General features: G+C 39.4%; 1 protein-coding gene across 4 annotated transcripts in view; it reads left to right on the top strand.

Moving 5' to 3' along the window:
- dpy19l3 (dpy-19 like C-mannosyltransferase 3) overlaps positions 1 to 12,303 on the top strand; it is a 57,758-nt gene that overhangs the window by 24,334 nt on the left and 21,121 nt on the right. For all 4 annotated transcript variants that reach the window (XM_053876047.1, XM_053876038.1, XM_053876033.1 and 1 more), the window contains 3 exons: positions 7,732 to 7,843; positions 9,140 to 9,196; positions 9,437 to 9,519. In XM_053876047.1, coding sequence (XP_053732022.1) covers positions 7,732 to 7,843; positions 9,140 to 9,196; positions 9,437 to 9,519 — 252 coding nt within the window. The remainder of the gene's footprint in view (positions 1 to 7,731; positions 7,844 to 9,139; positions 9,197 to 9,436; positions 9,520 to 12,303) is intronic.

Here is a 12,303-nt window from a genome sequence, read left to right as displayed (position 1 = left end):
TTTTTTGATCGGTAGATTTTCTAAGACACTGAATGTGGAATTTTTGTTGTAAGCCATGTGCTTGAAAAATTTTGCGGTATGCGTAATGAATCCATATGGCATACAGGTTTCACGTCCCGAGGTGTCGGACAAAGAAATAATGAACTCAGTTGTGCTTACTGTTTTGAAAGAAATGCTCAACAAAGCACCGTTAGCTGGTAACATGCCACATAGGTAAAGATTCCATCAGAATTCTGCCCCCCACCCAAAAAAAAATAAACTATGACTGTACTGTCACACAACGATCAAATTATCATATGGAGGATTACTGACTGAGCGGTGAATACGATTTATAACAACTCTGAGGCGAGGAGAAGAATCCCTAGTTTCCTGACTGCCCTCTACCACGTCATTGTTGGCACAACTCGCTTTACATCAGCTACCAGGGTTTCCACTACATAGGTGAGGACAACTGCAGATTGGAGAGAGACTTGCCTTTCATAAATAAAGACGTTTTTATTGGCACCAATTCTGTAAATCTTTCCGTTCTGTTTTTCTTCTTTTGGGGGGATTTTACTCCACCGCAATTTTAAAAAATACTGGCAAAACCCTTTCTAAACTATGGAAATTTGGTTCATGTAGCAAATAGTGAATGACATTGTGAGATTGGATTACGGTCTCACAGCACTTCATGCTGGCACGACTTGTCGCACAAGCCAGTGGTGCGACTCGACTGGCTGGCTTCTCTTGAAATTAAATGGAAAATAATTGTTTTAGTATAATTGACGAGATGAACATTTGCTTTATTTTGTCATTTAACTTTTTTGTTCTTTCCATGACGTCACTGGTTGCTGGGAATAATTCTAAAGCTCATTTATGCCGAGGATCAGAGAAGTCATAGACGTGCAGGTCAGAACCTTCCTTCACAAGAACAGCCTTTTCCCCTCGGCCGTCAGGCTGATCAGATCCTGATCAGCCCTATTTTATTTTATTTTATATTATTCACTGTTGGGCAATGTACCGAAGCACTTTCCTAGTTGGTGGGATCCTCACTGACATTGGCAATAAAGCTGATTCTGATTCTGATTGTGCCCCAAGTCTGCATTCCCTTTACCAATCTAGTCGTAAGAGGTTACATATTTTTAGACACACAAAAAAAGTTACGCAGTTTAAAACAATCAAGATGGGTACTTGAAGTTCTTAAAGACATCCACAAAAGTGGTTTGTTTGATTTTGTTGCAACTTGCTCCTTATGGGCACCGAAAAGGGGAAAGCAAAACTGAATTTCAGATTTATAAGGTTTGAGGTGAACACCTCTTCTTAGACTTTTCAGCGTCAAGTCCCAGGAATTGAGCTGTTAAAGATGTTTGGAATCAACCTTGACTCTAAACATCATCTGTGTAGCCTCACTCACACTGACCCTTGTGAATCAGCGGATAGTTATCCATTGAGCCTGGGGCTGTTTTTCTCATTTTTGTCGGAGTCGTTCTGTCCGTCTCTGGCAGAAAAGCAACTTTATGAATTATATACTAGCTCCTGATCACGGGTCATAATGTGAGCTTGTTGATGAGAATTCTGAGTATAAAAAGCTGGTTGCTCCGGCATGTTTCGCCTTAGGCTGGCTTTGATACCGCTAGATTTATGGCCCATTCGTCTGTAATTCTTGCCTCTAAAACAATTAGAAGACCTCAGCACCAGCTGACGTGAGTGGTGTACATATCTGATAATACACATCCTGATCACTCAAGACAGTACTTGGATGTTATTGAGCACAAGAAGTAATGTACCATAACATTTTTAACTGTGGAGTTTGAAGAAGCTGCACTCTTCATGTAACAGCATTACTTTTCTGCACAGTTTTGCAATTTTATTGATCATAATGCAATATGTGTGACATTTTTCTGATTATGATTTGTGCGATACTTTTTTTATTATTGCGGTGTAACTCAATTATTATATGAAAACAACCTGAACCTTCTGTTACACCTGCTCTTGTATTGCTGATGTTTGGACTGGGCTTCCTTCCTTCCTTCTGTGGTGCCTTGGCATGCATGTAAAAGAAGTTTTTGAAAGCACCACCCAGCCCGAGTTCAGCTAAGCGTTTTGGTTCCAAACAAACAGTGCATAGTTTTGAAAATGACAGTAAAACCTGGGATTGTGTTGCTGATGAAGACACAACAAACAAAGAAAATGTTTTCTTCAGTATATGCAGTGGAATGGTAGCACGCCCACATGATACTTTGGCCGAGCTATATCTGCACCCTGTGCTTCCTAATGCAGCCTCCTCACATTTGATTTATTTTTCTTATATTGCTGTGGTTCAGACAGCATCTCTTGTCAGCGCACGAATCAGCAACACCACTCCATATCTCTGTCTCACCTTGCTGCAGCAGGATCAACTGGCACATTCCCACTGTGTGACAGCCCCTCAGCTGACACCGTCGCCTGTGACAGATGCCACACTCTAACTTTGGAGGAGGAGCCGTGACTCCACTCCTGGCAATTTTTCCTCCATTTCCTGACTAATTTGTCCCTCTTGACCCGGCTGTGTGTTGATGCTACTGTGCTCTGAGGACAAAATATAGTTATCTGTCTAAGCTTGTGAAATAATTCTGTTCTTTCTGTCTTCAAACTTTTGAATACAATATGATTTTTGCCTGCACTTTACCTCATAATAATATATTGCCCACTGTTGTCGCCTTGTATGATTTAGATGTTGTGTCTTTGAAACCTGCATACAGTGTTTTATTAGTCTCAAATTCTCATTTTCTGACCTGCTATTTTACTCTTCAGGATGAAACACATAGTAAAATGAGACCACTTTCATGCTAGTCCATTTCTAAACAACTCTGACAGTTGCATTGAAGTACATGACCATCGGTATTGGAAAAGAAAAGTTTTCCAAGGACGATTCATAAGTTATGCAAACAATATAGAATAAACCAACTGCTGATACAAAAGTGAATCTTCGTCTTTGTTGATGCTGTTGAATTTCTTCTCTTTAATTTGTTCTGTTCATTGAACTGTTGGCCACAGTCAGTCCTTCTCAAATAATGGGACGGGCCCCCCTGGACAGGCATGGAGTGATGCCAGGGGGCGCACATGTGACCTTGGAACATACTTTTTTGCCCTACTAGAAAAGTGGAATTGCAAAAATTGTAATTGTGATTAGACAAAGGGAGGTAGAGAAAGGTGTCTGGGTGGGAGCAGCCCTATTTGCCGATGATGTTCTGGCTTTTCAAATTCATCCAAGGTACTGACAAGACATTTTTTAAATGACAGAAAACTATGTCAACATAATGTAAAAAAAATAACTGGTGACTTTATATATCTGCACTCTAATTCTGTTGTTTGAAAAATCCCCATTGAATGCACAGCACTTAAATCATGTTAACGTTCTGTTTGGACCTTGTCACTATTTTCTAGTTATTTTTCAGGCTGTATTATCGCAGCGATTTTTGATCTTCTTCACTTTTGTAATGAGTCCTCTAGCGCAGCCTGAACTGGAAAGTTTGTTTCCCATCTCAGTTCCCCTCCATTTGGCCTTATGTGCCTCATTACCCCAACATAGTGGACTTGTGCTGCATAGTAATATTTTCTTTTTTTTTTTTGTATGAAAGCAACAAGCTCCCTTCTTGCTTTCCTAATTGCAGAACTCTGTAGCAAACGCTTGGCTTTTTATCTTCCCATATAAAAGGAGGAGCTCTTTTATTCCATTCTTTAAACTGACGTGCTACTAAAACCTCAAAATGTAGAAATTGCGAAGAACCTTTGTATTGTGTTTATTCTGTAGCTTGAACTTCTAAGCTACTCTGGTGTGATCTTGCTGTAAATGACTCCGTTTGCTCGAGTCAGTTGTTGGAATGTTTTCTAACATTTATTCCTAGATCCTCTTAACGTCTCACTGTCCCACCTGAAATAAAGTCCTAAAGAGGACTCGGTCTTTTCTCAGATTCATTTCATTTCAGTTCAGACAAATGTAATATAAACATTTTTTCACAATGAACGTTCTTCAGTGCAGAAATTCCAGGTACAATGTGATATCATAACCAAAAAAATCCATGATGAAGATGGAAATTAAAAATTATTGCTCATCACTGGTTTTAACGTTACGTTTGCAGATTCACAATGTGATGTACAATTAAAAATATTAATGACATTACTCACTATGTATGAATATAAATAGCATCTTGTTGAGTAAATAAATCGGTGCCCAGTGATTTTATTGGCCGTATATCAGTGCCGATAAATTGGCCGGCTGATAGGTGAAAGATGTGTTACAAAGTCCGTTCGTATTTCCATTAGTACCTTGGATGAATTTTCTGTTTCCTCCAGAAAAGTAGGACTCCTCCCACCCAGATTCCTTTCTCTGCATCCCTTTGTCTATTCACTTTGGCCAACAGTTCAATGAACAGAACAAATTGAAGAGAAGAAATTGGACAGCCTCAACAAAGACGAAGATTCACTTTTCAGCAGTTGGTTTATTCTATATTGGTTGAATAACTAATAATTTGTCCTTGGAAAACTTGTTTCCCCCAATGCCTAAGGTCATATACTTCAGTGCAACTGTCAGTGTTGTTTGGAAATGGACTAGCTTGAAAGTGGTTTCATTTTACTTTGGCTCTCTACGTTTCTTTGGATTTATGAACGTTCTATAGTTTCCCTGCCGATTTGTTTGACAATGGCGACAAGATATCAGAATCAGAACCAAATTTATTGACATGGTCAGTGGGGATCCCACCAACTACGAAAGTGTTTTGGAATTACGTGCTGACCCAAAATAAAATAAAATAAAATAAAAAGGCTGTTCACGAATTCAACAGTCTGACGGCCGAGGGGAAAAAGCTGTTCCTGTGACGGGAAGTTCTGGTCTGGATGGACCGTAGCCTCTGTAGAACAAACAGTCTATGACCAGGGTGAGAAGGGTCGGCTCTGATCCGACCTGCACGTCTCTGGGTCCTGGAGACGTACAGGTCCTGAAGAGGTGGCAGGCTGCAACCATCACCTTCTCAGCAGAACGTATGATGCGCTGCAGTCTGCTCTTGTCCCTGGAGGTGGCGCTGTTGTACCAGACAGTGATAGAGGAGGTGAGGATTGACTGGATGATGGCCGTGTAGAACTCCACCAGCAACTTTGTCGGCGGTCGTAGTTTTCGTAGCTGCCTCAAGAAGAACATTCTCTGCTGGGCTTTACAGAGGTTTTCTCCTCCATGTGTCTTGTGTGTGAAATGGACTCTGTAGCCCCACTGCCCTAGATTTTCCACATTCCACAAAGAATAAACATTTAATTTAATCCAATATTATGATAAAACATGCATAGGATAAAGTAAAGATGTGGATGTAGATGAGTGGCTTGTCTGTGTTGTCGTAGTGCTTGCTAGCTATTCATGTGCTCCAATGTGTGTATTGTTCTAATGTTGTTATTTTTCGTCTAAGTTGAGTCACGTTTGATCCAGGTGAATTTTGTGTCTCAAAATAGGGGTAATAAATGTGTAGTCTCAGTTAAGTGAACTTTAAGTTCACTTTATTCTTCCATTCACGCCTACCTTTATCCTCTTTTGGAATCTTAGACATAATTGCTTCCCTTCAAGACAGTAATATGTCTCCATCCTGGAGGACAGTTTAAAGTATCAGAGATAGCTGATCTTTTAATAACTTATACCACTCTGCTGAATCCATCTCAAACTGGGGATTTCCCTCATTTTACTTTGGTATTTGCGGAATTAGTTTTTATCCGAGATCTTGTGCACTTCTTATTTTAAGTAGATTTGATGAGTGATTATCTTTAGTTGAACCACATTCCTCAGTATGTTTTCCTTACACGTGGGTGATGGTCACAAGTTTCACTGCTGTAAACAGACACATTTTTTTTTTTAAATGGCCATAAACTGACATTCAAAAACTGCGCACTGCCGTTATCGGTTTCGTGGTATTGATGGTAATTCTATGAGTACGATTACTTACTCAAGCCCAGTATCAGACCAATACTGGTATCAGTGTTGTTGCATCTCCAGTCCTCGGTCTACATTTGACAATAGTTGGTTTTGGAAAATAGAGGTTTGTCACGAGTATTAAACTTGTGTGTTTGATTGACGGGTGGATAATACGTTGTGTCTTGCCACCGCCAAAATGTGAGAGAGAAAAATAAAAATTCTCGGCAGAAATATATCAGATATTTATTTTTATTTTTTAAACTGGTGGAGCTGCTGCACCACCTCAAAAAAAAAATATATATATATAGGGGGACAGAACACTGCCAGTCAAAAAGTGATGGAGAAACATGGGGGAAAGTTTTATCATTTACTGAATAGGTGACAGTAAAATGCAAGTTTTAGTTTTAAGTAAGTCTGTCAGCAATCCAAGCCGTTCCTCACGCGATCTGTCTCTTCATATGTCGGGCCGGAATCTTCAATTTGAGCATATCATCAGTTTCCTTCTGTGTACAGAATAGAAGATATACTTCTAAACAGAAAATAAGTCCTTTGTAAAAAAAAAAAAAAAATGTTTCGTAGCTACATTCAGGGGCAAAGGCTTGACACTTCCTGATACTTTATTTTGAAATTGTAATTGCCCACGACCCCGGGCTCTTGGTGAGAACTGTCTCTGCAGTTATAATTGGAATTGTCATTTCTATTTGAACGTTTTGAAAGAACCCCTTAATTGTGTCATCATGGAAAGCTGGAGAGGATATTTTGACATCGGCTGACAGGGACATTGTAAGAGGCTTAATTTTAGCACCAAAGTTGTCAGTTGCTTCTCTAAGACTGTGTTTTTAATGCCTTTTTATTACGATAAGGACAAGCTAAATTAAACTTGGCATGTTTAAATTTTGGGTTTTTTTTCCACCGGTAATGAAGTAAATTGTGTACTACTACAGAAGTACTGGGATTTATTTCCAGGATTTCATTCTCTTGTGGTGGCCTTTTGTAACTTGTCAACATTTTTTGAAGGCTCACTGCGCACTATTAGATATTTACAATGTTATGTTAGAGTTGGCGGAGCGTCAGGCACTGTCTTTTTCTCCCTGGGAGATTAGTTAACCATTGTTTTGGCCACTAACACGAGCCAGAAGCCAGGCTCTCAGTGTTTCAGGTCAGTCTCTGTCACCATCTAGACTCGTGCAGAGAAGTTTTCTGGCTTTTGGTGTTGGTAGATTTATGAAGAAGCTGATTTATCGGAGGAGTCACAATTTGTCTTTCTATATTAATGGCATGAGCTGAAAGAGCAGATGCTAATGTACAATGTCTCATCTGAATAAACAAAAGTTTTTTTTTTCACTTTTTTTGTAAGATAAATTCAACTGCTACAACAGTACAAGGTAAATCACTGGCGTGCATTTCAAGTGATTCAACTACATGTCCCACAACAACGTCACCTTTTGTCCCTGTGATTTGCTCCAGGATTGAATCAGTTCTCTGATCTATTGAGAATAATATAATTTTGAAGCCCTGTACTGAAGTGTGGTCTTTGTCATCTGCCAGCGACTGAATGGGATTCTGCTCCTGCTTCTACCACTTTAAAAGGAGCCAGTTATAGCAGTGTCCTTTTGTAGGTTTCCTTGCCACATCAAGCGAGAAAGAAGGCATTTTGTGTGACGGGACAGTAGATTGAATTTCTAACTTTCCCTGGAATTCTATTGCTTCAATTTGATAAGTGTTCTGACCTTCTGGTTGTGGCTGAATTCCCTCATTTGCATCCGCTTCAATGTTTCTTGTGATGTGTTCTTCATTAACTACTTGTGTTTTCTGTCCAGGATGAAATATATTTGGACGGGTCACATGTGTGTGGTGGCTGCCTACGGCATTTGCGGAACAGAATTGTGGACTTTGCTTCTCAACATGCTCCGCTGCAACACTAAAGTTATGGTAAGAGTTTTTGATATATAAGAGGTTTTGATATGTGGATGTTATGAGGAAAAACGTAACATTGAAACTAGGCTGGCGAGGTTTCATCTAACAGTGTCCTCATTTTTTGTGCCCAATAGGTGGCGCTCTTTACTTAAAAAAAAGATGCAGGATTTCATTGAAACAAATATTTCAAACCAAACATAACAGAGCAGAGAGTGCCGTAGCAATAAGCTTCTCGGCAGCCTGTACCACTTGGCCCTGTTTTGATGTAGCCGACTGCTTCTAGAAATGAATAGATAGCTTTGTTTGCACCATTCATTTATACGCAAATGAAGAATTGGCCCCTAGAAACGGTGCTTTTCAAAAACGGCAGACACAGTGCTGATCTTGAAAAATCTCCAGTGGAACATCTATATGGAAACCGCATCAGTCAAACTATTATTCGTACAAAGATCGAGTATTGCCTTCAGATCCTCTTTGGGCATGTGTCACTGCACTGAATCACACTACAACCCAAATGTTTACGGAAACAGAATATCAAGCTGTTTTCGCACAGTTTTCTTTTAACAAAGGTAGGTACATTTTAAAATGGATTCCCATAATCCGAGCGAATAGATTGTCCAACTTAACCCTTTGTCTAAATAAACTCCAGACATAGGGTCAATATCAGCAACAAAGAGTTGATTGATTGAATATTCACATATGGTCATATTCACTGAAAAATAATATTCTGAATTTTCAGATTTGTAACACGTTTACTGTAATTAATGCAACTTTATGCTAGTTCTGTAGCTCTGAAATTGTTGAAAATGTGTCCAAAGCAAACACGCTCGAACGCGTACACCATTTATTTACTGAGAATGATACTGAATTAAACTGTATGTAATCATAATAAAGTACTTCAGTCAAGCATCACATGATTCTGAGTCGACTTTCAGAAGTTGAATTATTAAAGCCACTCTAGAAGAACCTGTTATTGCATTTAATGCAACGTTTTTAGTTGCGTCTCTCTGCTTCGATTAGAACACTGCTTTGATCCGTGTGTTATTTCCTTGTATTTGTTTGAAATCCAATGATCATGGAAGTGTGATTCTTAACAGCGAGTGATAACTTGGGCCACTGGGGGTCAGTGTGGTGCTTACCAGATGACACTCTTCTGCTCGAGATCATTCTCACTGTCTCTTGTCCAATAACTCCTTCTTGTCTCTTTTTCCATTGTCTATTTTTCCTCTCTTGTTACAGATGTGATTGTTGTTGTTCATTTATTTTTTGCAGTCATTTTTATTTTAACACTTGTTTTCTGTCGGTTTGCAGCTCAGACTTCTTCGTTTTGCGCTTCCACTGGCTGTGATCGGCTTCCTGTATTATAAGGTGTGTTTATGCAGCTCTCTGCTCTCTTGGTTTCATTAAGAAGACAGGTTTATCATGTTGAAATTACAACAATTACATTGGTATTAACATGTATGAGAAAATAGTCATCTCATATCCAATTTTGTCACTTATTGAATGAGCAAAGTTCTACCTCTACTAGTAAAAAAGAAAGTCATTTTTCAGCTGCGGATGAATCAGTTAAGTGTTGACAGTCACATTTTGTCTGTGATTCTGTTGTAGTTCTGGCCCAAGATCATGGAGGAGATATCAGAATTGAGGGAGTTTTACGATCCAGACACAGTGGAGCTCATGACCTGGATTAGGTAATGACACACCCATTCATCACATTAAAGAAGATCTGATCACCGTGTCCCCCTAGATCGAGCTGCACTTAGCATGATGCCCTAGATTACAGTACCTGGGAAAGTGAGCACGTGTGTGTGTGTGGTGGCGCTTTGTTTATTGGGGACACTGGCCAGTGAGTGATGAAAGCCGATGGGTGCCCATGAAAGACGTGATGGTGCTGGAAAGGACCCAGCTGTTGGCAGAGCTCTTGCTCCCCCTCAGGGTGTCTATGGTTCGGGCTCTCAATCAAGAGCATGAGCCCGATGGGATCTGAGATGATGCTCTGATTTGAAACGGCTCCATACTTTTGCTGCTTCATTTGTCTATTTTCTAAAACTTGTCAGTCAATTTCATTTCATGTGGGGATGGTTTTTGCTGGATGCAGATTGATGCATCACTTTTGTGCTAAGGAGTAGTTATTTACTTCTATGTCCCGCATTCTGCTCATTTGAACGACAAGGTAAAAGGTCACATGATGCATCACATTCTGCTTTTATTTGGATAGTTAATATTATTGTTGTTGTTTATTATTTCCTTTTAATGGCTCCATTTTCATTCATTTTAGTAGAAGATCTGTGCTGTTTTTGTCGGCAGATTCAAATGAGCACTGTAATAAGAAGGTAAAAAGTTTAAATCTGTATTTACAAAATAAGTAAACAAATATGCTGTTTATGCAAGGCACAAAGGATCATCGCGGACTCTACTCATCCCCACTATGCACTGTTCTCCCTCCTGCCATCCGGCAGACGGTTCCGTAGCATCCGATGCAGAACCACCAGATTCAGGAATAGTTTCGTTCCTGGTGCTGTCAGGCTGCTGAATGTTAGACAGTAGCTGCAATACTGTTTATTTGTTTATTTATTTGTACATCTTCTGGACTAGTATTTATATAATATTTATTTATTTTTGGACATAGAATTTTGTTTTTGGAAACCGGAGGCCTCAGACCGAAATTCCGTTGCCATAATATAGTGATATGTTTTTGTGCAATGTCAATAAAGAAAGTCTAAGTCTATATATGAGAAACTTTTGTCCATGGACTCCATGCATTATCAAAGTGGTAATAACAGAAAAGGACTGTTATTACTGTTGTTGTTGTTGTTGTTTGTTTTCCCTGAGTGATTTATTTATAGTAGCTAGCGTCGAACTCAACCAAAGTATTTTACGCTTGACATTATCTCTGTAAACCGTGGGGGTTTATTGTGATCCAGCTCTTGAGCGAATGTCCATTCTTTCATTCTGTGATGATGATGCATTGAGTGACTGTGATGCATTGAGCCATTGAGCCATTGCTGATATTTAAGAAAAGGAGGGAACACTAGGAAATATTCTTCTCTCTGCTTCTTTTCGATCCCTCGCCATATAGAACTGGGAGAGTTGTTGTTGCATGTTTGATGTGGGATTGAAATACAGGTCTTCTTCTTCTTCTTCTTCGTAATGATGACCGGTCACTCTCAGCTTCAGTCAATAGTGCTCCAATAAACACCAGACACATCATTGTTAGTGAGTCAAACAGCCTCCGGTGCTCATTAACCTCCATTTATTATCTTATTAACCTCTAGTTATACCCTTATTAACCTTCTTTTATTCAAGTGAGAGTTTGTCAATGTCACCATATTTTAATTACAATCTAATAATGATGTTTCGGTTGTTTAAGGAATATTACTCTTCCCCCGGCATACTGACATATGGACCTACTGAATGACAGTTTTATTTTATGGATTTGTTTGTTTTTAACTTGTGTATTATTAAATGTGCATTTCAGAGCAATGCGACAACATTTGAAATTCTCAAATAAAAGTCCTACATCTGTGGATGTACAACTCTATATTGTGCTATAATACTAAAAGGATCTCCTTAATCCCCCTAAGTGCCCTCTGTGCTGCGAGCTGAATGTGGGGAATTACGGATCGGCTTTCTAGGTGGCTCAGCCCCATTTTGGATGAGAGCCACTCGATGCTACGGGCCTGTCTTTGATCACTCCCAGAGTTGTTCAATCTACTGGGGATACACCTACCAACCTGAGGTCTGGGGGTCCAAGTTGGTTTGTCAAAGAGCATTTTAAGGGATTAGTGCTTGCTGCTTTCGGTGAGTTAGCTCCTCTTGTAGTGTGGGAAGCTGTCAAAGCGTGTTCTATTTATTGTGGCGGGTTTGTTGTGTTAAGTTACATTTTGAAGATGATGTTGTCATGTTAGCATCCAGCTGCAATCATTGAAATGTTTGGTGCGTGCAAGAAGACCATTGAAGATTGGAATTTGGTCATCGGGTAGGAAGGTAGAATCGCTTCTCCGAGCTTCTGGCATCTAGTTGCCTCATATATACTACATACATACATAAGATGTGTTTCAACTAGGGATTCACTGAAATGAAAATTTTGTGGCCAAGCCAAATATGAACGGTGTTTTTATTTTACTATTTTTTTAAATATTACATATATAATGCAGAATACATTATTATATGTTTTTCCAAAGAAAGTAATTGTTCAATGAGTGAATATAATGTTAAGAAATATATATTTTAGATTTTGCTTTTGAAAACAGAAACGCTCAACAAAGCTTGCTCCCCAACACTTTCAAATAAGTTCAACACTGCAGGCTTTGGATCAGTTGGAATGATGATGAGCATGTACCACTAAACGTTAAATAAAGAATGAAAAGAAGAGAAATGTTTCGCATGGAGCTTACACGAGCTGCACAGGTGCTGTATAATCATGAGGCCAAATGTGGCCCCTGGGCTGCACATTGCCCAGCTCTGAATACAAT

The sequence above is a fragment of the Synchiropus splendidus genome, chromosome 1 (assembly GCF_027744825.2).
Source record: "Synchiropus splendidus isolate RoL2022-P1 chromosome 1, RoL_Sspl_1.0, whole genome shotgun sequence".
Classification (NCBI taxonomy): domain Eukaryota; kingdom Metazoa; phylum Chordata; class Actinopteri; order Syngnathiformes; family Callionymidae; genus Synchiropus; species Synchiropus splendidus.
The sequence above is the reverse complement of the archived record's forward strand: the minus strand, read 5'-3'. Positions and strand labels throughout refer to the sequence as shown.